Source organism: Antedon bifida, chromosome 2 (genome assembly GCF_963402885.1).
Source record: "Antedon bifida chromosome 2, ecAntBifi1.1, whole genome shotgun sequence".
In the NCBI taxonomy this organism is placed as follows: domain Eukaryota; kingdom Metazoa; phylum Echinodermata; class Crinoidea; order Comatulida; family Antedonidae; genus Antedon; species Antedon bifida.
The window spans coordinates 19,254,073-19,269,220 of record NC_136227.1 but is presented as its reverse complement, the minus strand read 5'-3'; the positions used below and the strand labels follow the sequence as shown (position 1 = coordinate 19,269,220).

The 15,148-nt window shown below is 33.2% G+C and overlaps 1 protein-coding gene across 2 annotated transcripts in view; it reads right to left on the bottom strand.

Annotated features, from left to right (window-relative positions):
* Window positions 1-15,148, bottom strand: part of LOC144835122 (protein DDI1 homolog 2-like) — a 52,855-nt gene that overhangs the window by 20,648 nt on the left and 17,059 nt on the right. For both annotated transcript variants that reach the window (XM_078690165.1, XM_078690167.1), the window contains exons 2-5: window positions 9,251-9,478; window positions 8,398-8,524; window positions 7,964-8,091; window positions 5,195-5,323 (exon numbers count right to left, since the gene is read on the bottom strand). In XM_078690165.1, the coding sequence (XP_078546291.1) occupies window positions 5,195-5,323; window positions 7,964-8,091; window positions 8,398-8,524; window positions 9,251-9,478 (612 nt within the window). The remainder of the gene's footprint in view (window positions 1-5,194; window positions 5,324-7,963; window positions 8,092-8,397; window positions 8,525-9,250; window positions 9,479-15,148) is intronic.

The window sequence follows — 15,148 nt, the reverse complement described above, 5'->3', positions numbered from 1 at the left end:
ACAGACCCGTAGTTAAGTTTGGTTGGTGATCTTATGGGAGAAAGACTTCCACTTCCGGTTAAGGTGCCGAGATACCTAAAGTTAAAGTTTGAATAAAAGTTATATATTTGTGTTATATAAATTGGTGTTGTCTTGTCTGTCGAGTCTACAAAGATATAGGAGGTAACATCACAACAAGAGTGAATAGGAATATGGGTCTTCTGAGTAGTTTGGCGAAATATTCCAATACACCCAGTAGTTACCAAGTTTTACGCAAAGTCTAACTTTGACATTATTGATCACAATTTTTTTTCAGATATCAACAAAAATTGATTTGTATTGATATAATGAAGCAAAAAAAATTGTTAACATAGTTTTCTAGAGGGTGCAGGTGAACCCTCTGGCTCCCCAACTAAATGTAAATATGTATATTTCTAACAATTTGATACCAAATTTAAGTTTCTACGACCAGTACTTACAGAAATAAAATGTCCCATTAGACTAAATATTATGAATGCATGACTAAAATTGACTTGCTGCGACCGGTGGTTGCCAAGATACCTATTTGTATTTTTTTTTTTTTTTTTTTTTTTTTTTTTAACCATATTTAATGAGGGTGATCCATCCAGCTATTGCTGATCATTAGGGACCCTCAGAGGTTCACAAGACAAACATATACACAAGATGCTCTACATAAACAAAGTCTTATTACAAGTCTTTGGGAGTGGAGTAATTTGGTCCTTAGAAAAAATCCTGACATGTGACGGGACTTGAACCCAGGACCCTTGGAGTGGTAGCCAAGCATCATAACCACCAAGCCACAACTCCACTCAATATATAGTATTTGTTCATATAACCCTTGACCCTTTTTGTAACATCTTTCAAAATGTGTATATATAATGTGTAATATATATTGCAGACGGTCTCTTGTTTTTAAGAAATCTCAAAAACAGAAACCTCCTGTAAAATACAACTGTTTCGAGATTTCTCAAAAACAAGAGACTACCCTATAGTTCTGTTTTTGAGATTTACAATATTAAGAAGTTTCAAGAAATCTTGAAAACAGAGATTCCCTATAGAACATAATAAATATTGATAAGCTTTGATGGGGTCTTGACGATACACCCATATACATTTAATCGAGGTCTTGTTTTTTAGATTTTCAAAAATGGAGACTCCTATGGAAAACTATTAAACAGTTTTAGTGGGTCTCATAATTTACATAACGTTTACAATCCAGTTAAAAAAAATTATATAAATCAGAGAAAAATTTACTTTCATTGTATAAGGAACATGTCCGTAATATGTACCTTAATACAATATTGAGAAGTTAGTAGGTTTTCTGTTTCCGAGATATCTCAAAAACAAGAGCGTGACACCTATAGAATTATTGAAAAGTTTTAGTTGGGTTTCTTTAATTTTTATTTTTCTTTTGAGACTCACTAGCACAATATTGAAAAGTTTTATTGAGGGGTATCTGTTTTCAAGATTTTTTGAAAACAGAAACCTTATATTGAATACAATATTGTGAGACATTTTAGTGGGGATAAGGCTGTTTTGCATATTTTTGTAAAAGACCAAATTTAGTGGTATCTACTTTCCGAGATTTCTCAAAAACAAGAGATTGCACCATTTTGGTTGTGGTGGCTATCTTGGATTTGGAGGTTGAGAATAAAATAATACAGGCATTATTAGATCAATTTGGCAGCCATTTTGAGTTTTGGCGGCCAACTTGGATTTAGAGTCGCTTACTAAATTAATAATACAGTAATAGATATGTGCTGAGGATAACATTCACTCTAAAATGTTTAAAAAGGGCATATAATAGGCACTATAAAAATAATTTATATCAATTTGGCAGCCATTTTGAATTTTGGCGGCCATCTTGGATTTGGAGTCACATACTAAATTAATAGATACTGTAAAAAAAGAAACTTTCACGAGCATTAAATTTTCTCGAATTTCGCTACTGATTGAAATTCGAGAAAAAGATTCATGTCGCGGATAATTTTTAGGAAGGCAACATTCATATCCAGTCTGAAAGGTTTGGAAAGGGCATAATGATGATTATAAATACAATTTAGATAAAATTGGCAGCCATTTTGGATTTTGGCGGCCATCTTGGATTTGGGACAGGGTGGCCCCCAAGCTTATTCCATAAAGTATTAGTAAACCTTGACAGGAAAAAATGGCAGTTTTTTCCTGGCTTGGATTTGAACATAAGTAATGAGTAAATATGACGAAAGAGTAAAAAATCCTATTTTTATATTCGGGTGGCTATATGATGATGTTACAACATCTGTATAACGTGATTTAAAGTTGAAATGGTCTCAATTTTTTTTCAAATTTACTAGAAAAATATAATTCAAGTAAAAAAAACATGTTTTGTACACTTCGTGCGCATCTAAAGCCTGTTTTCCAGTCGACGTTGTGTTGAATTAACCAGATTCAACGATTTTACAGGAAAAATGAGTAAAAATAATTAACACTAACAAATTGTTAAAATCTGCACCAATCAAAATGGTTCACAAATTACGTCATTAGTTTGTGAAAAAATATGCATAAGCTGACAATTCTTCATCTTTTAAAATGTAAGTGTAAAGTCAAACTAAATTATAATAAAAACGCAATTTAATTTAATTTTTGTCCTTAGGCGCCTTCGGTAAATTATTTCAAATGACAAGAACGCGTTTAGATTTACAATCGTTTGTGTTTGTCAATCAAATGTTCCAATTAGTGCATCTAATTGAATATTTATGAGATAGAAACAGAGACGAAGTGTTGTAGCGCGTTTGTGTCACGCAAACAGCTTCCATTTGACTTGTCAGTTCAAACAATCAATCGACGTTCGAACACATTTGTGTCACAGAGGCGTGTTTTCTATTATCTGGACTCTTCTTGCAAAAAAATCGGGAAACCCTCTTATGCGGCAACCAACATCATGTCATGGTATAATAACTACTAGGCCTAGATCATAATACGGTGAAGCCAAAAAAACGGTTTTCGTAGATTTTAAAGTGAAATAAAATTTACAGGTTTGGGTTTGTAGCGCAATGATTATATATTAGAGTTTCACCAACCAGCAGTTCACAAAAACGTGAGCAAATTGTAAAAATAACCAAAATTTACCTGATGCTAGGCCTAATTGAACGCGAGTGGCATTAAATCGTCGTTTTGCATTACCCCTCTATCTTGCTACTCGCCCAGAATTCACAGTTCAATCAATACAAAATGTCTGTGCCCATGTTGTAAATACATGTTGTAAACTTGGCAAAAACATGTGGATTATAATAAAAAAAAAACGATTTATGAATTGAAACTCTGGAAACAGGTATATTTATTTTATCTGATCAAGTTTTAAAATCTTTACAATTTAGCCTAGTAGTACTAAGTTTAACTAGATTTGAACCCATCACTTTGAAAAGTTAGGTATTCACACGACAAACGCCACATACACATCATACGTTAGAATATTGCGCACAGAAAAAAGATTATGCCATTATGACCTGAAGAAATAAAATGTTGTTAGTGTGCTCTCTATTTTGTGTCTAAGTATATACATACTACATACAGTGTAGCATAGGTAAAATTACGAGACCAGCCTTTTATTTCAATTTTTAACATGATGACGTCATCAAAATGAAACACGAAGATAGCAATTTAGGAAGGAAATTATCTGATCAATAGCATATCAACGTAATTTGGATACGTAGAATATAGATGCGCGCTCTTTTAAATGTGATGAACTATTGCGCAAAAGATGAAAATACATCCGATACACAACAGAAAGAAAGTCATGTGCGCGCATAGATTTTTGTGAAATACACCATTTATACTCCATTTAAAGTTGGCCCTTGATATGAATTATACCTTTACCAAGTGTCAATAAAAAATGACTTTTGGTTTTTAACCTATGATAAATCATTGAAAATCATACGCACAACTAATAAAAGGTTCACGTAAATGTCCATATGTTGACGAAGTAATGAAATTTTATGTTTACAAATGTTAAAGATACACATGACACAAAAATGATTTCATACAATCACAAAGAGTATATACCGTATATCGGTGTATAAGACGCACTTTTGACACGCAAATTTGACCTCTAAATTTTGGGTGCGTCTTATACACAGGTCAATTCCACACAAACCCTAAAAAGCTAGTTAACAACTACCTAGCCTATTAAAAATAGTGTACTACTCTGCAATGTAGGCCTAGCTAGTTACTCTAGCCTGTCTAATCCCGGTTGATCACCACATTGTGGTAAAAAGTTTATTAAGGTAAATTGTCATCCTCGACTGTATTAATTAATATTTACAGTACTTGCATGAGATATTCTACTCAGGCCTAGTACTCTCTGAACTCGCGGGTGTGTATTCTAGCAGCATGCAGCATCACAGCACAAAACATTTATGGAAGAGTCCATTAATTACGGTGGCATCACTTTTTAATTACACAATAACTATGTTCCTTGATCACGGTGGTTTATTTTATTACATCTCTATGTCAACAATCACATACAGTAATTTTATTATCATGTAGGCAATAGTTCGTATGTCAAGCGATATCTAAAAGAGCGTGTTGTTATTGTGTTAAGTAGCTTCCCCTAATCTCATAATGTATATGGCCAACAGTGCTGGCCAGGCAAGGAGCACATGGTTAGTGTTCTCCTCTCCTCATATAGACTACTACTAGCCTCTGCTGTAATGCATGCATATGGAAATAGGAAAGATTTTCATATACCGTACATGATATTCCTGGTTCATTATCAGCCCAAAAAACTGAACATCATTTGGATTGATTTTATATAATGGTCATACACACAATAACAAGGTATATATTTAAATAATATGAAATTAAAGTCACTTAAATAGACATAGGCTAGCCCTACCACACACAGTGCATCATAAGTGAAAAAATATGGGGATTTCCTTTTTCATTGAACGTTCAGTTGAAGTAGAGACTGATTACAATGTAATAAAGGCAATCAAACAAAATAATATCATTTGACTCCAATAAATATGTCTCAAATATCATTGTTTTATTAAAATACCATTGTTTTCATTGTAAAATGTTTAAATTTCGGCCTAGATATACATCGACTACATAAAAAATACTAATATTTCAGTCTTATACACAGGTGCGACTTGTTCACCGAAATATACGGTAACTAATAACAAAGAAACAAATAGAAATAGAAACAATAACTTACCTAAGTGAACTCTACCTATAATCTTTTGAACTCCAACACCTTTTGCAATTCCAGCCCATCGTTTATCTACTAATCGCATGATGTTACAGCGTTTTGCACAATCTGAACTCATTATAGTCATTTGGGCACCTACAATAAAATGTGGTTGGAACAATTGTATACAAAAAACATGTGACACATGATATGGAAATGCCAAAGTTACTGCTTGGACATTTTAAATTCATTTTGATGTAAAAATGCTGGCATAGGAAAGATACATAATATTATACATTAAAGTCTCCTGATGAGTGAGTTGCAGGCCTGTAGAGACCAAACTGTAGTTTCTTCTCTTTTTCCAGACTCAATGCATATATTTCAGCTCTACTTTACCGTTAGAGGGGTTTTAGGCGGGCGTTTATTCGAGTGAGGCGTTCATTTATTTGGGTGCAATATGGCAACATATATAATCAAATACAGTAAATACTGCATAGATATGAAAAAATACAACACAATTAATATCGAGAAGTGATAAAATACAGTAAAATTGTATCAAAATTCTTGGTAAATTGTAGATCATGTCAACCAACGAATTCTACTACAAATAGAAATGTTTTGTTATACAAATAATAAATGTTTATGAGTGTAATGGTAAAAATAATGGCATGAGGTGAATGATGAAAGGCGTGGCCGAGTTGAAATATAATTTCTTACAAATTAGCAGCCAAGCACAGCAAGTCTACTATATTATTAACAAAATTATCATAGGCCTACAGTAGGTGGCCAGGCTTTACCATGCTTGAAAGGTGTCTGACATTACCCATTGTTTATTACTGAACATAGGCAGGTGGTAGGAAGGCCTATTCGATTTGGTATTGGATATCCCCAGATGATGTACGCCCAAGATTTGTTGTATAACATAATATTAGCTTATGTAGTGCCTTGTATATGATTTTTAATTGTTATAGCACACCCTCTATTGTTTATTGAAATTTTGTTTTTTCAACTTGGTACCTCTGTAAATATGTGGAAGTTTGTGCGCATCTTCGTCTCTATTCATCGTTTTAGCCTGTTTCCTTATGCTAATAGATTCTTTACTTTTACGTTTGAGCAAAACTTGTTCTTTGTGTAATACGTCTATATTATCCCAGTTAAGTATATGATTATGCAGGGTCATATGGTCCATGATTGATGATTTACATCGAGGAAGAAGCTTTCCGCTATGCGCGTGTCTGTATGCTTTATATACAACACCGCAGGAATCGTCTTTGCATGAGTTTTTAATTTTATGGTTTAAAGTATGTTCGTATACTGTATGTTATAGTTTTTAAATGTTCTCCCGATTTTCTCTGAAAGGCTGTGAACACATGGGATGGATACCGACCCTCTTATGTCTTCTGCTACGGGTTGTGTGTCCGTTTTTTGTTTTTTTAAGTTACTTTGTACGGTACCTTTCTAATCGTCCATGATGGGTAGTTACACTGTTTTACTGAAGTATGTATCGTTTCTGTTTCATTCTGTTTGTCTGTATTGTTTGAGATTATTGTGTTACATTTGTGTAGAAGTGTGCAGATAAAATACAGTATATTTTGGAAACGTATGTCATGTCATGTCATTTCATAAATACATTTCAAATATGGATGCCACTTATATGTTACAACATGCCTAGTGTGTTCATATCTTTTAAAATAAATTTAAACTGAATCCAGGGATTCTGGAATACAGGTTTTTTAAGTTCAGTTAGAATTTTAATTGTGTATATGCCGTACACGGCAATTGAGTACAACTGATTTTTTAATTGACAGTTTACAAATAAAATTAATGTCGTCGTCGATTTTGTTTAGGTGTTGTAATAAGAGTTGTGTCGCATCCTTGGGAATTATTGTTATAATGTCATCTACATACCTTTTCCATAGCCTCAGTTTGATGTCATTTTAATCAGATTGAATAAAAGCTATACCTAGGCCTACATTTGATTCACATTGATTGAAACAGTAATATTTGGTTTTTAATAATATATTAAATATTATATTTATTTGGATTTAATAAAACACACCTAATGTAGTGTTAATTATGTCAACAAACAACCAAAAAATCTTAGGCCTAGTAAAGCTAAAGTGCCTAGGCCTACAGTAGCCTAATACGAACAGGCCTAGGCCTAGCTAGGCTAGAAAGGCAGCGATACCATTACGAAACTTCAACAGGTAACTGGAACTCATCTAGGCTACTCCTGTTTTTTCCAACGATTTCACGTCTTGTAAAGATGTTCATTCCCATTAATTAATCAAAATCATACAAACTAAATGCCTTTTTTGGTCTAAATCTCTCCAAAAATGTAATTCCATCAAGAAACCATTCATAACATTCAATCTTTGCGGCGGAAGTACAAAATAGGTGGCGCTGTTGTACTTCAAATGCAATAGTATAACAAAAATATTTGCCAAACGTGAAAAGATTCTTTTTTCGTACACGAAAAAAAGTACTATTGAAAGACTGTTGAACTCCATGTACTCATGATCGTCCAATCAAATGACAGGAATTTATTTAGGTGTTATATAAAAACAATATTGTGTATATATGCATGTGGCAGGGCGTTTATTTCAAGGAAATAAAGGCCCTGGGGTGTTTATTCAAGGAAATAAAGGCGTTTATTTAAAGGGAGACGTTATTAGTTTATTGACAGTCATCTTTGACTGCTACGTCATATGCCTACGTCTACTCGTATCTCAACCAGTGAGCAAACATCTAAATTCAGTCGACGTCCCTAGTACTCCCTAGTAGTACTGTACTTACCTGAATCAACAAAAGCTTTGACAGGATAACCATTGACTTTGCAATCAATGTACAGCATAACAACCTGGCCGAAGCTCTCGGGAGCATGCTCCATTGCAACCTCCATATTCGCGTCTATATTATGCTGTCTATTTGAAAGAAACAATCATAATTTCAATTGCTTTAAATCAATTCTTTCACATTTCAAATTGTTTGAAGGAAAGGGCCTGCCACTCAATTTGTATTATGTTACAAACAAATTATTTATAGCCAACAAAATAATCTGCTTTGTATTAGATCCAATTTGTATTGTATTTCACTCATTGATATTTTAAAATGTAATAAATAACCATGATCATCAAATAAAGATTAAAATGACATTAACAGTAAAATAACTTAAAATTGTACTTTTCATTTAAATTATATTAAATGAGATAGAAAATTGTCTTAAGTACTTAATAGTTTCTGCAATCTTTTCTTGAGCCGAAGGATCCATGGGATCTGCAGTTGCCATTCTGATATGCTCCCTATCTCTATCTGCTTGTTCTTTTCTTTGCCTCTCCAGCTCGTTTGTAAACTTCTCTGTTTTAGATATTAGATGAATAATTATTTTATTAGTTTCCACGCTAAACACATGCCTAAATAATGTATGATCTCGTACATTGTAAGGAATACCACCTGTGGGTGGGGGGGGATGTCTAGCGGGCCTATTGCAGTGGAAAAAATGTCTGTCGTTTGTGAATTTGGTATGAGGATGTCAATGGGCATCTCATGGTGGTGAAATTAGGTGGAATCTCTTTTTTTAAGCATCTTTTCTGGTCCCCCAGGTATATATGCACTGAGGGGTACCTGGTAGACTCCATTTTCTTTGACTTCAGGTAATTACTTAGCTCATATAACCAAATGTCTCTCGGCTGCCTGTCTTACTATCATATGATGAAACAATTCTCGTACAGCACAAACAAGCAAACTAGTATTTTTAATAATTTTATAATTGCACTTGATAAATCAATTTTTTTACAAAGTTTTCTTCAAATGCTATTATCTTTTAGGTCCAGTTATTGTCTGTTTGATAATATAAACAGAACATCAACAAATTAAAAATTGCAGTTCACTGCTGTTGAATTTCTCAATGCTGTAATGCATGTGAATATGGTTAGTATTGTTAGTACCTAATTACATGTCAAGTCACACATTTCTTACACCTGTGTAAAACGTGTGGTATATGACATATAGTCAGTACTGCATAATCCAACTACCAAATATAGAAAGTTACATTCAATGAAATAAATTATTATGTTATTATACCTAGACTACCACTTGTAAGGGCATCTGCTAACCGTGGGTTTCGTTGTTTTAACAAGGCTGCTTGGTCAGGGTTGGCTAGCAAAGAATCCCGTAATAATGCTGGATTTGGACTTGTAACTCTAGGCTGCATTGTCCTTGGTTCCTGTGACCATGTCTGGTTTGATGATCCTGGGACTGATATTCGGCTAAAATCTATTCCCAAGCCTGATGTTGTTGGAGACATTGCAGCTATCAAATAAAATGATCATAAAGATTGTGAAAAGTGAATATGAACATTTTCCTATAACATAATCAAATAAAAATCATAAATAATGTTAATTTAATTATACAGTATCTCCATAAAATGGTAAGCCTACAGTTTTTTTTTTACCTTTCTTCTCCCACTATTTTTTTTGTCATAAGATTGACTTGTAGCTGTAGATGTGCAAGAAACTTTGTTTTATGACTTTAGAGTCGTGCAGCGTAAGTTACGCGCAATTTTATGAATTTCGCGTATTTACATACATCGAAATCCATATAACAATTCAAATTGAAACTTAGCAAAAGTGTAATTTATATCATGCTTTAAAGATGTATTGTCCCTTTGACTAATTCCAAAAAAATAAAAAATAACAGATTTCGAAAAAAGGTGGGTCATTTTGAAGTATCATAATAGTTATTAACTATCACCAAAAATTTTTCGAAAAAAAAATCATTTAACTGAAATACAGACGTTTTTTTGTTTAAAAAATAACTCTGACTTCCAGTCAAAGTTTTCGATCAAAACATACCCCATAATGAAACGCGCTTGTTTGGCTACTCTGTATGCGTAATCATAAAACTTTCTCGCAATCTGTGTGAGAACACCTTCTCAACCGTGACGAGTTGTAAACAATGCTAATTAGCATCATGCATAATGCATACTCGTGATTTGAAATCTTTGTTTACTTTCGTTCGCGACGATTTTCCAGACGAAATGTAATCAAACTAATTTACCTGTTAATTACGTAAACTTGTTGCTTTTGGCTCGAATTTTCGACTTAAAGTGAATAACTTTAATATTACTTTGATATGGCCAATTTAAATTTAGAATATTTTGACCTTCATTTTTTTGTGTTTCAAGGGACAATACATCTTTAACTTTCTGTGGAAAAAAAATAGCATGTTTCACAGACAGTTACGCGAGCACGCGCGTTTAAAAATGTATGATGCGAAAAATCAATTTCTAGTCAACTTTCTACGCGTTTTATGTAATTTTAAGCATGTCAAAAATTCTCATGTGCGCGCATTTTTTTATGTGTGTGGTGCTTGCGTAGCGCTAAAAACATCTTTTTTCGCGTGGTTTGTGTTTTTCCAGCCTTTTCTAGTAATTTTACCAACTTTCAAACAATTTCGACTTAAAATAATACGAGCACGTCGAATTGGACAATTTGCGCACGTTTTTGATGAAAAAGTTAAAAAATTCGTCAAAATTATGCCTTTTTTTAAACAGTCATATTTTCTAAACTACATGGTGAAGTTTATTGTTAATTACATATATCGTGAATAACTTGGGTCACTTATTTTCATCAAATTTTTAATTTCCATTAAATTTAAATATGTTATAGCTCCTCAGAATGAAAAGTGATACTCATGATTAAAACGTTTTCTGGAAGCTGTTGAATTGTAGATACGAATTCATGTACAAATTTTGCTGTTGCTGTTGTGACGTCATCATATGGCCACAGTGGCGTATCCAGGATTTTTAAGTTGGGGGGCCCGGAATTGCCAATTTGCCGACAAAATTAGTGTCATTACCTGTACATAGGGCCTACACCCCGATATACACCTGACCAATATATGTTCTAGGATTGCATAGTCATATGTTGTCTTATAGGGATAACGATGCAAAATTAAAACCAAATTAAACATTATCTGTTAGTATGTTGTATTAATATTACAATAAAAAAAGAATTACGAAAATCTGACTTGTAGTTTTCGAAATATAGGGTCTAAAACATCGCCGAAAAAGATCGTTTTTAGCCACGAAAGAAGTAAAACCATTTGCGGCCGGCCTCAGTTGACAATTCTATTAACTACGCCATTTTTGGTTTAAATAATTACATATGATTACGTTTTTTAGTAATTTATTTTATATATCACCCATTGGAAATATCAATAAAACATGTTATTAAATGCTTATAAAATATATAAAGTTGTTTACTTAATGGAATTCGGACAAATTCATTGCTCTAACTTTGTGTATAACGAGAGACCATGTGAGTTCATGGTACTGTACACGCGCGAGAGAAAACATTCCGCTGCGGGTGATTCGCAGTGTTCTCCCCAGGCCTTTGAAGCGTCACGGTACCGTGACGCTTGGGTTCTATACCGTGACGCTTTTAGGAAAACATACAAATCCCAGGTCAACTGCAAAAACAAGGTTGAATAGGATAAGGTCACCGGACCATTCAAAGACTTTTTGAGAGTAAACAATCTAGCGCGTACGGCCGTACAACGTGCAAGATGAGAAGATATTTTAACCTAATTTTTTACGTGTTTGGTTAGATGTAATGAAAATAAAAAATAGTTGATCTGAAGGGAATAATATGATATGTAAATAAACAAACACTCAAAAGAATTATGTTTACAGTACAATTATTGTCAGAATAATAGTTTATTCTTATTTGCTTAACTTTATTTTTCCCCGGCACCTTTGTTTGCCGACGGACGCGATGATGTGCCGACGGACGCCAAATCAGGGGGGCCCGGAAGCAAAAAAACATTGTTGGCATAGTTTGCTAGAGGGTGCAGGTGAACTCTTTCTGGCTCCCAAACTATATTTTTATTTAAGAATAAAATCAAAGAATAAACGTTTTTTTTTAGTTACGGTAGTTATTTTTATTAAAATAATTTATAATAAATATTTAATAATCTATTATAATCATTCACCATTCTAAGCGCAATATAAATTTATTTATATAAATGAAACATGAAACTCGGCTCGACAAACGCCATGTGCACGTCCTACGTTGGAATGTTGCACACAGAAAAAGATTATGGTATTATGACCTGAACTGAAGAATATGATATGTTGTTAGTGCTAAATTCTGTCTATTTTGTGTCATACAGTATATACATTTTAAAGTACACACTATTAGACAGGTTCCCTTTTAGCCTGGGTGCAGAACAGTTAATATACACATTTGCGGGAAAATAGTATAGGAAAATTTTTTTGTAATTTTTCTGATAGAGTATACCATATAGAAGGTCAGAAAAAAAATCCCCATCCCAGGATCTTGGGGAAAATTTGTTACGGCACTTTTAAATTTTGGCCTATATAACGCACACAAATTCCTATTAACACACACAAATACCTATATATGTATTTGTGTGTGTTAATAGGAATTTGTGTGTGTTGTATAGGCAAAAATTTAAAAGTGCCATAAAAAATTTTCCCCAAGACCCTGGGATGGGGATTTTTTTACATTCTATATGGTATACTCTACTATACTCTATCAGAAAAACCAAAAAAAAATTTTCCTATACTTTTTTCCCGCAAAATTTGTACTGCACCCAGGCTATTCCTCAAAAAACGGCCTAGAAAACGAATCAAGAAGCATTTTTGGGTAGAAGCTGGGATCCACTTGATTTAGGATAACTCAACCTTGCTGATTACGAATATGGTGGATCCCAAGCGAAATTCGGCTGTCTAAGCCCTTAATTTGCATAATTCAAAATGGCGGCCATTTTTTATAATTACCCTATATCTCGAGAACCACTAGTCACAGATAATTAATTTTGGTCTCAAAATGTTTTAAATATATGATTTTATATTCACTTTAATGATGTCTTATTTCTGACATTTTGACCTTTGACCTTGATTTATCGTATCTCAGTAACCAATAATCGGAGAGACACGAAATAGGGCTCAAATTGTTCAGAAACAATACATTCATATTTATTATAATGAAATGTTTTTACAAAAAGTGGCCGATTCTACAACTATTGACCTTTGAACTATTAGTCAAATAAAATGTTATACAGTAACTCTGAAAATATTGGACTTATGAAATTATTTTTTGTTTTTGTTTAGAACATGTGTGTTTCTATCCAGTCTTATGGCACATTTCGTCCAAGAATGGCCGATAGTATGGTTATTTATGCCCTTGATTTGCATATGCAAAATGGCCGCTATCAAAATGATGAAATACATAAAAATATTATGAATTTGTATTAGTTTATGTGATTATAATTAAATTTTTATTTCGAACTTTTAGATTACACATCTAGTTGATTCCAGGTGAAATCTTGAAATGAAAAAGGCTTAATTTGCATATTTAATTTAGGAAAGTTTGTCAACAGTATTTGGTGAGAAATTAAAAAGCTTAATTTCTCAGTAGAATTTTTAATTTTATTATTGTGTCTTTCGCCCGCCATAGAAATTCCCCTATGGTCTATTTCTTTCATCTAACATCGCTAGTAAATTAAAACAGAAACAAAATAATATTTTCACAATTTATCATCCGTTGTTTCAAGAGCAATTGTTGTATTTCCAAACCGTATGTGGTAAGTTTTAAAATATATATATAATTAGAGTATATAATATTTGCCTACGTGTGTAGCTAGCAAGTTGTCTCAGATTAATTGCGTCTCTTAGGGTTGCCACACGTAGGCCTGTCAGACATGTTTACGTAAATTAATTTAAGTATTATTATGGCGCGCAATTTACGTCTTACTTTTTATTTAATAAACTTAATAGTAGGCCTATCTTTTATATAATAATTAATGTCTAACGTAAAAAAAAAAATTTAAAATAAAAGAATTTTTTTTTTGCTTTATAGTTTGGTTAAAGCTATAGCTACCGAATATCAGTTTTTGGTGTAATAAAGACCACATCATGGAGTCAGTTTGTGATTTAAAAAAACAAAGACCAGTAAATTATAAGCTGTGTCTATTTTGTCAGAAACGTAAAGCTAATGATAAGTTGAGAGAAGCAAGCGAGCAAGGTTTAAGAACTCTAAAGGACGCAGCTGAAAAGAGATGTCAGCTCGGCGATGATGACGATATTACGAACCGAGTTTCACTAAGTTTTACAACTGAAGTTACGCATAAGACATTATGGCATAAACAGTGTTATTGCCATTTCACTGATCAAGACAGAATGAAACAATTAGAAAATAAGAGAAAACGACACGAGCTAGACGCATCATCCAAACCCACTTCAAGTTTTCTCAATACAACAGATAGGCTCTCAAGACGTTCTAATATGCCGGTTGTTGACTGGGAAAAATGCATATTTTGTCAAAAAGATTCTAAAGACCGTCTTTGTTCTATAATGACGTTTGGCTTAAGTAATCGTATACTCGAAGCTGCTCCTTTTGATTATAATTTTTCTGTTAGAGTAGCAGATGTAAATGACCTAATAGCATCCGAAGGAAAATACCATTTAGTGTGTTTGAAAGCATTTGATAGATCTACAGAGAAAATTAAAAAAGATTGCGAGAAAAGAGTTCTTGCATTTGTTTGGCTTTGCAATGTTCTTGAAAAGGCAGCTAGAAGAGGATTAGTTTTTAAGATGATTGATGTATGGAATCGGTATGTTGAATTAGCTAATAATTTGTGCATAGATATCCCAATGTCATATTTGAGCAGAAGGGCAACATTTAAAGAGAAGCTTGTTTCTCAACTGAATACTGAATTTTATTTTTTTCATCCTCTAAATGTTAATCCATCAGATCGGCAAACATTACTCATTACATTGCACCAAGCAACTAGGTCAAAGGATCTTGTTAACTTATTCCATCGAGCGGGACACTGTTTAAGTTACAAACAATTATTGGAAGTTGATACTGCCCTTGCCAACTATACTTTGCGGTCAATGGATCGTACTACAGGAGCAGTTGTACCACAGAACTTTGTTCCAGATGAATTCATACA